The 11,375-nt window shown below is 32.8% G+C and overlaps 1 protein-coding gene across 3 annotated transcripts; it reads right to left on the reverse strand.

Moving 5' to 3' along the window:
* Positions 1-1,387: 1,387 nt before the first annotated feature.
* Positions 1,388-9,941, reverse strand: LOC120073811 (glucose-6-phosphate 1-dehydrogenase, cytoplasmic isoform). Of its 3 annotated transcripts, none has more exons than XM_039026667.2 (16): positions 9,690-9,941; positions 9,020-9,215; positions 8,540-8,625; positions 8,335-8,401; positions 8,054-8,240; positions 7,810-7,967; positions 7,650-7,718; positions 7,404-7,462; positions 5,071-5,107; positions 3,278-3,349; positions 2,949-3,096; positions 2,668-2,763; positions 2,422-2,492; positions 1,928-2,043; positions 1,814-1,859; positions 1,388-1,731 (listed from the first exon to the last, which is right to left on the reverse strand). In XM_039026667.2, the coding sequence occupies exons 2-16, from the start codon at positions 9,191-9,193 to the stop codon at positions 1,564-1,566; spliced, it is 1,554 nt and encodes a 517-aa protein (XP_038882595.1). In that variant the 5' UTR covers positions 9,194-9,215; positions 9,690-9,941; the 3' UTR covers positions 1,388-1,563. The 3 variants fall into 3 exon arrangements, with proteins under 3 accessions (XP_038882595.1, XP_038882596.1, XP_038882594.1); XM_039026668.2 differs by having other exon boundaries at positions 9,020-9,212; positions 9,690-9,927; XM_039026666.2 differs by having other exon boundaries at positions 9,020-9,228; positions 9,690-9,912.
* Between the last annotated feature and the right edge of the window lie 1,434 nt (positions 9,942-11,375).

Here is an 11,375-nt window from a genome sequence, read left to right on the forward strand (position 1 = left end):
TTCACTGATGAATCTTAGAATCTTCCTAAGATGGAGAACTTTTTCTCCGAAGCTGAATTTTAGGCTCCCCCAAGACCGAGAACCCCTTCTCCAGTGGAAATGGCTTAGGCTCCCCCTAAGCTTATGATAATCTAAATGTGTTACATTCAACGGTTGAAGAACTCGCACAATAGAATAGTGAGCAATAAGCAAGAATACAATAATGCACAATATGGTTGTAGAACAAAACATGTCTTGCCTGATTAACAAAACTGGTAGCCCTAGGAGAGGGCCAAAAAACTTCTTATAAAATCGTGGCCTAATAAGGAAAGAATGTCTAGAAAATATTTTCCCTTTTTGACAAAATAATATCCACCATAAAAAAGAAAATATCGATCAAAATACTGCTGTTAAGATTTTCCAGTTTAGAAAATAAAAAACATTCCACAAATGAATTTAGATTAGGAAAGAAAAAATATTATGCAAGATAACGACTTGTCTGAGACAAATGTTAAAACAATACTTACGACAATTGTAAAAACTAGAAACTGCCTTAGAAAAATTATAAAGACAATCGGTAAATTTCCAACATAGTCGATGAATTATCCAATATGGGCTAAAGCTATAGAACCATCGAAGTGTCTTTTAATCTTGAATCAACTGTCACCTCAATCTATACGATTATGAGAAAAAGATCGGATAGTCACCTCCACTTCCTCTTTCCACATAATACATCCTCCCGCTCGGCCCCTACCATCCACAATAAAACAACTGTCAAACTAAATACCCCTCTTCATGCTTTCAATTCTCGCCTGCTCACATCTTGTTTTAGTAGGGATAACCACTTGGGATGATTACAACGAATAACATCCTTTAAATGTCCTTGGGTTTCCTATGCCCCGGACGTTCCAACGCACAAGTTTCATTGTCATCAGTAGGGCTGCTGAGCAGCAGTGTCCACTGATACAAAATCAGAGCTCTACATAACCTCATTCTTATTTTTCTTCACCATCCAAATCTCAGCTTGGCCCTCCACATCAACCCCTTCAGCTTTGCGCTTCATCCCCCCTTCCTTCCTTACCCGCTTACCGAATATTGAATTCGGTCCTCCCCAATCTCCGAACATCGTCGAATGCCTTTGAATTTTCACTCTCTTTTGGTAAACATAATATCTCTCGTGACATCCAACGCTGACTAAGATCTCCATACAAAATTAGCCACACAAAGCGAATATCAATGCAAACACACAGACATCACTCTTTATCACGTCTTGAATCTCATTTAAATCTCCACTAAATGTTGCATAGAAATTCTAGAAACACAAACTTTACTAACCAACTACTATTTCGACATTGTAGCTTATAAGCTTCAATATTGGACTCTTAAAAAATGACGAACTGGAAGACTCTTAAAGTGGAAGGAGAATTATGATTATTGCCACTGGATTTAAAACTTCAGTATTGTTTTATACACGCCACACTAAATCCTTATTTTGGATCGATGATAAATAGCAAACTCATATACCCACTCTGTACTGTTGCAGATCAGGCTTTTACATCAACAACAGAAATCAAATAATATTTTCTACAATGTGGGAGGGATCCAAATGTAGCCATGGGTTTGAACATAACCAGCCTTTTCCAGTAGCTCGTCAGCCTCAGCTGGACCACGGCTCCCTGGTTTGTATGGAAGCGACTTCAGCTCACCGTTGTCGATTCTGTGCAGCAATGGCGTGAAGATCTCCCAGGCAGCCTGGATATAATAAAACTGTTTGTGAGCAAAAAGTCACCAAGAATCAGATGATTTGTAATTCTTTAATGTGTTAAGCCATTACCTTCAGCTCATCTCTACGAACGAAATGCTGCTGGTCGCCCCTTATTCTGCAAGGGTGCTTAACGTGATTAATGAATTCTACCACGAATGTTAGAGGATAAAGGATAGGTCTTACGTGTCGAGGATAAGACGCTCGTATGCCTCTGGAATTGTAACACCCTGATAACGTTGGCGATACGACAAGTCTAATTCACTCTGTACAGTTGACATTTCCAGTCCAGGTTTCTTGACCTGCAAAGTCCACAGCAAATAAGATAAGTAATAGAACTCATGAACAGGGTTGTCTTGTTAAGTGTTTTCAACCAGGGCAGTCGAGATATTTCCATATGAGATTGGACTAATCCACTCTGCACAAATATACATAACGAATCATAACGAATTGATATCTTTGATTTGAGTCCAATCGGAATGCTAGTTTCAGGGAGTCATGGACATTGGCAGTTTTCAGAAGTTAAGCCACAAACAGAAGATGCAACTAAGTTGTAGCCTAGAGTTTATATTCCAATTACAAATTGGCATTTCCAATAATCTCTCCACTAGATGCCCTTTCAAGCACTAAGAACACAAACATTTAATGATGAGGTTAGCTTATAAGAATTGTTTCCATACCGTAAGCTTCATGTACATGGCCTCCGAAGGTTGCAAGCGAATCACAAACTCATTCCTCCCTTGCTTTTTGCCTGCATCATGAACCTTGATCAATTTCGAGCAACTAAACAAAAGCAGGTTCAGTTTTGATGGTGTATCTTATACATTTGCGACAAAACATCAAGGACCAAGCCTATACGAGTACACAAGTGAGAAGAACCATTATGATATAGATTATACTCTGGAACTTTAGATCGAAGGTCTTACATCTGAAAATGTCACCCGGAACATCCTTGAACTGAACTCGAATTTCTGCCTTTCTTGAGCTCAATGCTTTTCCAGCCTTCATTATAAATGGGACACCTTAAATATATATACACACATGAAAGAACGTTAACTTTACAATATTTAATTAAGAATCCAGAGACTACACAATCATAAATAGCCCACCTGAAAACGATGTAACTTGTCCTAAAATATGTAAAAGAGAATGACTACAAGCCAAACTGTAAATGAGAGGGGATTAAAACTTTGAATAGTAATCTTACCCTCCCATCTTTCATTATGAATCCTCAACACCATAGTTGCAAAAGTTGGTGTGTTTGAGTGATCAGGAACAGTAGGATCATCTCTGTAACCTTCATATTGCCCAAGAACTACCTCTTCATCCTTAATTGGCAGCACTGACTGAAGAACCTGTACCGAAAATGGCCAATGGCATTAGAGAGTAAAAAGAGGTGACCCAAATTCAACAGCACTCTTGAGGAACTTGAGAAATAAGTATAAATATAAATCTTATAAGATTTTATTTATTTATTTATATCATAAATGTGGGTTAAATATAGAATAAGATTTTTTTTTCAGTTTGAATTCCTACCTTTACTTTCTCATCTCGGATGTGCTCGGGTTTGAGGGAAATAGGTTTTTCCATAGCAACCAAACAAAGAACCTGAGAGGGCAGCAAAATATATGTATATATTAAGAACTTTTAAAAGGGCAAAAGTAGTAGATAGTTGAAAAAAAAAACAGCGGTAGATAGTTGAGTCAAAGTTGAATCTTCTACTAGTGCAACAATAAACCGAAACTAAAAAATTTTAGGAACATTGTGGGAACAAGTCCCAATTACAAAATTTAAGACACGTTGGATGTCTTTGTCACAAAAGATAATAAATTACTTATTAATAAATTTAATAATGGAAGTACTCAAATAAAATTTATTCTATTTTACTTGAAGGTGAGATATTAGTTGAATCAAACAGACATTCAAATTCGACATATTAAGATGATTATGATGTTCTATTTATTACAAATGTAATCTAATTTAAAATTTTAACTATTTAAAAAATAAATAAATAAAAATAAAAAACCCCTCTTAATTGTATTGTATTTGCATTTAATTTGAATATCGATATACATTTCTATGTTTTAGAAATATTGCCTACTTTTTTTAATATACTTATATTTTTATATATATTTATGTTCAGTACTTTCTTTAATATACTTCTACGGTTATACCTTTTTTTTTTCCCGCAAAGGCTCTATATGATAATATATGCATGCAAGATATATTACGGGCATTTAGTTTGATAATAAAACGCTCTTAGTTTGGTAGAATGCAGGTCTCCAAAGGGAACATTAGTTGATTACCAGGCCCAGTTTGGTAACCATCTCGATCCTATTTGGTAATTATTTCGTTTTTTTGTTTTTGGTTTATGAAAATTAAGCTTATTTCCTCCTCATTTCCTACGATGATTTGCATTTTTCTTTAAGTACCATGGTTGAACTCTCAGCTAAATTCCAAAAACAAAGACAAGTTTTTAAAAGCTATTTTTTTAATTTTCTAATTTTGGCTTGGTTTTTGAAAAACTAAAAAGTAGATAACAAATGAAGAAATTTGGAGATGGAAATAGTATCTATAGGCTTAATTTTGAAAAAAAAAACCAAAAACCAAATGGTTATCAAACGGGACCCTTCATTTTTTGTGTTTGGTTTTTGAAAATTAAGCTAATTTCCCCACATTTTCTTTCAATGGTTTGCATCTTTTTTTAGTACAAGAGTAGAATTCTTAGGCAAGTTCCAAAAACAAAAACAAATTTTTATCAACTACGGCCCCGTTTGATAACCATTTCATTTTTTGTTTTTGGTTCTTGAAAATGAAGCATATTTCCTTCTCATTGCTTACAATGATTTGCATCTTTCTTAAGTATAATAGTTGAATTCTTAGCCAAATTTCAAAAATAAAAACAAGTTAAGCTACTCTTTTTAGTTTCTAAAATTTAGCTTGGTTTTTTAAACCATTGGTAAAAAGTTGATAACAAAGGAAGAGATTTGGAGTTGAAAGTAGTGTCTATAGGCTTAATTTTCGAAAACAAAAAACAAAATGGTTACCAAAATGGGCCTACTTTTTTTAGTTTTCAAATTTGGCTTGATTTTTTAAAACATGGGTAAGAAGTAGATAACAAAGCAAGAAATTTAAGGGTGAGATGGGTGTTTGTACACTTAATTTTCAAAAACTAAAAACCAAAAACCAAATAGTTACCAAACGGGATCTAAGTCATTAGAATTGGACCAGACAAATATTTAAGAACACAAGTAGAGGATAAATGAAACTCATTTCATTTTCAGCTCTTTAGGATCCAAAAATATTTTGAGTCAAGATCAGCTTCTCACCTGTAATAGATGGTTTTGAATGATATCACGAATAATCCTACAAAAACAGAACTTGAATGAGTACGATTAGTAAGGATATGTTTGAGAGTGATTTAGTGAAAATGATTGGTTTATAATTGATTTATTAAAGTTGGGTATTCATTTAAATATTTTAGCAAGAAGTACATTTTTAGTCCCTAGGCTTTGGTATAGTTTCCATTTGGTCCATAGGAATCAAAATGTTACACTTTTACTACTAAGTTTTGAGTTTAAATTCTATTTAGTCCCTAGATTTCAAATTTTTATATTTGTCACCCTTGAGTTTTAAGTTTGTTTTTCTTTATTTGGTTTCCTAGATTCCAAAGTTCACACTTCTAACCTTGATTTTTCACTACATAGTCACTATCAGTTCTTGGTGTTAATGTATATTAATTAATTTAAAAGAGTTAATGGATTATATTAAATTAGTTTTCATTAATTTTCCATCACTATTAAAATTAATTAAAAATCTTCAGATCGTTATTATTTTAAATTAATTAATTGAAAGTTAACAATGAAGACCAAAGTGAGCATTAGTAAAAACTCAAGGGTAAAAGTGTAAAATATTGAAACCAATGGATCAAATGAAAACTAAACTCATAACTTAAGTGTAAGAATGTAATGTTTTAAAACCTAAGGACCAAATGAAAATTTAAACTTAAAACACAGGGGTAAAAGTGTAACATTTCGAAACCTATAAATCAAATTGAAGCTTAGACTCAATATCTAGAGACCAAAAAGGTACTTTTTCCATGATTTTAATATTTGATTCCACACTTTTAAAAAGTGATGTGTGATTTTGAATAATTAAGGTATGTATAGAAGTAAGGTGACCTTAAAATAAGTGGTTTAAACCTAAATAACTTAATAATTATTACTTTTGTAAAAGTATTCTATTACAAATTATTTTAATCTTAATTCCACACTAGTAAAAGAGCTTTTAATTTAATTAAGAGTATTTTTCATAGCTAATGTTTGTTTTCAAAAGTGATTCTAGAGTAATCATCTATACTATCTAAAACGGGCTATGGGGGAGAAACATTCGTTTTCTCCTTTTGCCCCCTTTCAGATGATGGTTATATAGATTATTTTGGATAATTTGATAATTAAATCAATTAAAAAAATCTCATTTTAAATACTTTACTTTATCACGGATTTGGTTTAAATTTTGGGTTTTATTTGATTTTTTAATTTTTAAAAAAAAATCTATCAAATTTGGTTTTTCACGTTGTTTTTTTTTCTAAGTTTAAATCTATACTATCTAAAAGAGTATAGGGGAGAAAACATGTTTTCTCCTTTTGCCCCATTTTAGATGATGGTTATATAGGATTTATTTTGGGTAATTTGATAATTAAATCAATTAAAAAATCTCATTTTAAATACTTTACTTTATCATGGATTTGGTTTAAATTTTGGGTTTTATTTGATTTTTTAATTGAAAAAAAATCTATCAAATTTGGTTTTTCACCTTTTTTTTTTAATTTAAAAGAAAAAATCATTATCTAATTTTTTTTAAAAAAAAAATCAAATCAAGATTTGAAATCTAAATTTGTTCTATAAATAGTTAAATTAAACCTTCATTCCCGTGGATTTTTTTTCAAATTTGGGTTTTATTTTATTTTATTTATTTTATCAAAAATCTATCAAATTTGGTTTTTCACGGTTTTTTTTAAAAAAATTTAAAAGAAAAAATCAGGTTATCTAAAAACTAAAAAAAAAAGTCACAGAGACAAAAAATTAGGACAATAAAAATTTGAGAAAGAAAAATTTTAGAGAGGGGAACAAAATTTAAAGAGGACAAAAGTTAGAAAGAATTTTAGAATATTGGTGAGAGAAAAAAAGTGAAAGAAAACGGATAAAAATTTAGGGGAGAATAAAGTTTAAACTAGAGATTATATAAATATAGAGAGAAAAATCGGAGAGAGCAAGAAAAACTAGCGATAAATTATGATGAAGAGAGAAATATTTAGAAGAAAAAAAAATAATTATTCACATAATTTTAAAACAAGATAAAGTGAAATGTGAGGAGCTCTTTTTTTTTTTTTTTTAATTTGATATAATAGCCATTTAGAAACAAAATCGCTCACAATCACTTACTAAAAATTATTTGGGAATCACCTCCTATCCTAAAACGAAAATCACATAAACTAATTTTAGGCACGAACAAAAGTGATCTCTGTCCTTCCTAAATCACTTCCAAACATGCCCCAAATTTTCATATATATATATATATATAGCACACAGTGAAAGTGTTTAACTTCGCACATAAAATTTTCAGATGCTTAGTAGAGTAAATCAAAGGACAAAGATCATACCCATATTCATCAAAATATCCACCACGCCCCTCAGTACCAAAATCCTCCCTGAACACGATCTACAAGGGAACAAAATGCAGGGGGAAAAGAAAAAACAAGCATTAGTACACAACTTTAAAAGAAGAAAAAAGAAAAAAAAGCAACCATGCTTGAACTTTCAAATCGATTGTACTTCAGCAGCCTCGAATTTATTGCAAGTGTCTTGTAGATGATCATATAAAATTAAGTAATGAACTGAACTCTCACCTGAACATTATCAATGTTGTCACGGTTCCAAAGGGGCAAGAAAAAGCGGTTTGCGAAACGAAGTACCAACTGAAAATTCAAATTATGCAAGAACATATTTAAGACTGCCATTTTCAGAATCAGAGACAACCAATAATATCTTAGTTACAGTTAACATTACCAGGTTTTGAACCAATTCCTTCCCCAGATAGTGATCTATACGGTAAATTTGTGGTTCATCAAACAGTTCTCCAATCTGGGAACTTAACTTCTCCGCAGATGCCAAGTCCTTGCCGAAAGGTTTCTCCACAACAATCCGGGTCCATCCACCAAGATCAGCTAAAAACAGATTAAACATTCTATAATAATCAGTATTCAGATATAGACGAATGCCAACCATGAAAATAATCTGCACTTAAACTTACATTTATTCATGCAATAATGCTTGATCATCTTGCAGACAGATGGATATACCGAAGGAGGAAGTGCAAAATAGAACAGCCTGCGAGATGATCCCTCTGTACTATTTTTGGAAATCTCATGCTCTGAGATTTCCTTATCCAACTTCTGAAAACCCTCCGCAGAATCATACGAACCACTTACATATTTGATCTGTAGAAATTATTGCATTTATGCATATGTATGAATCTAGTGAGTACATACCAATACTAACACAATAATAATGTGTAAATTGAGAGACACTAACCAACTGCAGAAACTTGGATACTTCTTCTAACTGCTCTGAGTCAGTAGTTTTGCCTTGGACAAGATATCTGCAATCATTATTCACATTGAGCAACCCGTAGTGAGTATATACTCATTGCAAGAAAAAATCAATGACTCAAGTAAGTTGACTCGATCAAATAGAGAATGACATTAAGAGTAGAAATAGAGAGGGTTCCATATCTCACCCACGTATGCGGTTTCTTAGATCATCATCAGAAATTTTCGACCTCGCATAACCAAAAATGTGAACTTCATTTGATTGCAGGAATCCCTAAGAATAACAATTGATAAAAAGAAAAAGAATAAAAGAGTTAGATCATAAAGCACTATTAAATAGTAACCGAGAGTATCAATTGTACAATGGAAAAGGAAAACACTCAGGTAGTCAAATTGAATAAACCATCAGAGAAATAAGTGCAAAGAGATACTATCTAGTAGCTAAGGACTCATTCATGTTGTCAGATGCTCTTTCAAAAACCTTTATAACAATCAAACAACCAAACAACCAAATTACTCCTTGAGAAATCCTTATAAAAATAGGCATATTGGAAGTGGTATTTGAATCATTGAATGCATGAATTATTACCACCTACGTTAAGTTATGATCTATTCTACTCTTCAATACAAAAGGGAGAGCCAATTAAATAAAATAAAAATAAACAAACCTGGACAAAAAGGTGGAAGAGAGCTGGAAAAGTCTTCTTTTTAGCAAGATCTCCAGATGCTCCAAGCACAATAATGGAAAGACAGCCAGTTTCCGGCACATTCTCTTCTCCTGTAAAAGAGTCATTTCGAAGAGAAGAAGTTCTTTTCTCAATATGCCATGATCCAGATTCCATCTTTTATGCTGTTTAGTACCTTCTGGACAAGAAACCTAATTATCAAAATCGAATGGAACAGAAAGAATCACAACTCAATTTGCACTACAAGATTCAATTAAAGGCAGCAGCCTGGCCTGAGAAGAAACTTAATCCAAAACAGGGGGAAAAGAAAAAAGCATGCAAAAGGGAAACAAAGTACTGTAAAAAATTCCGTCAAAGTTAACAAAAAGAGCCCAAGAAACGAAAAAAAAAAAACAAAACAAAACAAAACAAAAGTGAGATTACAAGGAATCCACTCCAATTCACGGATCCGATTCTCTATAAACGAATATCAACCCCATCCAACACCAAAATTCTCGAACTAATTCAGTAACGATCAGCAAATCTAGCTCCACCCGATCATTTTCAAAACATTGAATAAGAAAAAGAATCAAACCCCACAAAAATTAAAACCCAAATCAATGATCATAGTAAGCGTCTTAAATGTTAGCAGAAAAACAGAAAGAGCACAAACCTATGCCTCTTCTTCTTCAAAATGGGGTGGAAATGAAGGGAGATTTTAGAGATTCAGTGTGATTTTAAACCGTTGTGTGGTCGCTCACCAAACACCTTCGTCGTCGGCAAATGGCACTCAGCCACTTCAGCCGCCGTTGTAGACACGAAAAGAAAAGAATCATTTTTTTGCTTCGATTTTACATCAACGTCCCCATTTTTCGTCTTATTATCCTTTTCGCCCCTTAGTTGCATCGTTATTAGACTTTTATTTGGTGGAATGTTTGTGGTAAAGGATTAATGAACTTTTCATCTTTTTTACTTTACCAAGATTCCTTTTTAATTAAGTGCACATTCAACTTTTGCAATAATTATTTGTAAATTATGCATAATTGCTAATTATTCTTTCTAAAGCTAGTTACGAAAACGACAATTAAATAACATAAAAAAGAAACGTAGTGATAAAGAAGATCGACACACAGATATACGTGATTCATTAACAATATGTTAGCTACGTCCACGGTATTTGAGAGAATATTTTCAGAAATTACATTAAAAAAAAAAATAGCGCCTCTAGGGTTAGAGAGTTTATATAGTACTCTACTCTAAATCCTAGGGTCATAATCGTAAATAACTGCAAATAAATAAATATGTTGAATACAAAATCTGAATAGGTTTCAAGGGCAGCGAGACCCCGTACTTGGTTATACGAAGCACCAACAAACAGATTCAAGGCATTTCAACAAAGCTAATTTTCTTTAATATACCTGAAGTTGCTTAAATCAATTAGTGTTTATTGTTTTTATCTTGCATCGATAGTTGCACATATTTTAAATTAATAAATGCTTATAAACTAATAAGCATATATCAAACTTGTTATGCTCTTGTAGAAAGTTTGAAACATTGTGATGAATAGTTATCTAATATCTTTTGAGATTGAATAAAACATACGAGCAGATGTTTCTGTGAAAAAAAATCAATTTCAACCAAATAATATAATATCATTTTCTGAAGTGAATATTCCAATATTTAATAATTGAGGTCGGAGTCATGTTAATAAATGAAGAAGTAGTTATTCTATTAAAACTATACATATAATGTTTTGAAGGAAATTTTCATTTTCCAAATGTGATGCAAAATAGACAATAAAGTGACTAAGTTATATATAATGGTTGCAAATACACTGAAAGTTCTCAAAAAGAGCTATTATTTCTAGCTTAATTCGGACTCGTTAGTAGATTTTATGTGTTTATTTTCCTTATTTTGTAGGTATCGAGCAACCAAGAGGTAGAATTGGGAATTTGAAGCCGATCGGGGTTAATTTGAAGCAATTTGAAGTTGATTTGAGCATTCGGGCTTCAAAGAAATTAAAAAGACCAAAATGCCCCTACCGGAGCATCACAACATTCGTAATTTTCCTAGGTCTGACGCTCATGCAACACTTGGAGGCAGTAGATCGTGATGTAAGGGAGTGTTGCAACATTACTCCTAGGGTCACAACGCTCCGGAGATTCATCAGCGCCATCGTTGCAACGCCGCTTGACACTCCAACCCAACGTTGTGTGACAGAATAGGTAGCGTTGCAATGCTCCCTATCAGCGTTGCAACGCTACGAACTTTGACGGACGAAGTGCAAAGCGCGGCACGAGTGAGTGTTGGACTTCTGCCTTGACTCTCCCCTTCAGCCGCTTTAGCGTTGCGATGCTGC

This window comes from Benincasa hispida, chromosome 3, assembly GCF_027475165.1.
Source record: "Benincasa hispida cultivar pf3 chromosome 3, pf3_genome.v1.1, whole genome shotgun sequence".
NCBI lineage: Eukaryota > Viridiplantae > Streptophyta > Magnoliopsida > Cucurbitales > Cucurbitaceae > Benincasa > Benincasa hispida.

Coding starts and splice junctions, on each gene's coding strand:
- LOC120073811 (XM_039026667.2), bottom strand. CDS start 9,193: ATGGAATCTGGATCATGGCATATTGAGAAAAGAACTTCTTCTCTTCGA. Junction 7,463..7,649: donor ACAACATTGATAATGTTCAG/GTGAGAGTTCAG, acceptor GTTCCCTTGTAG/ATCGTGTTCAGGGAGGATTT. Junction 5,108..7,403: donor GGATATTTTGATGAATATGG/GTATGATCTTTG, acceptor CTGTTTTTGTAG/GATTATTCGTGATATCATTC.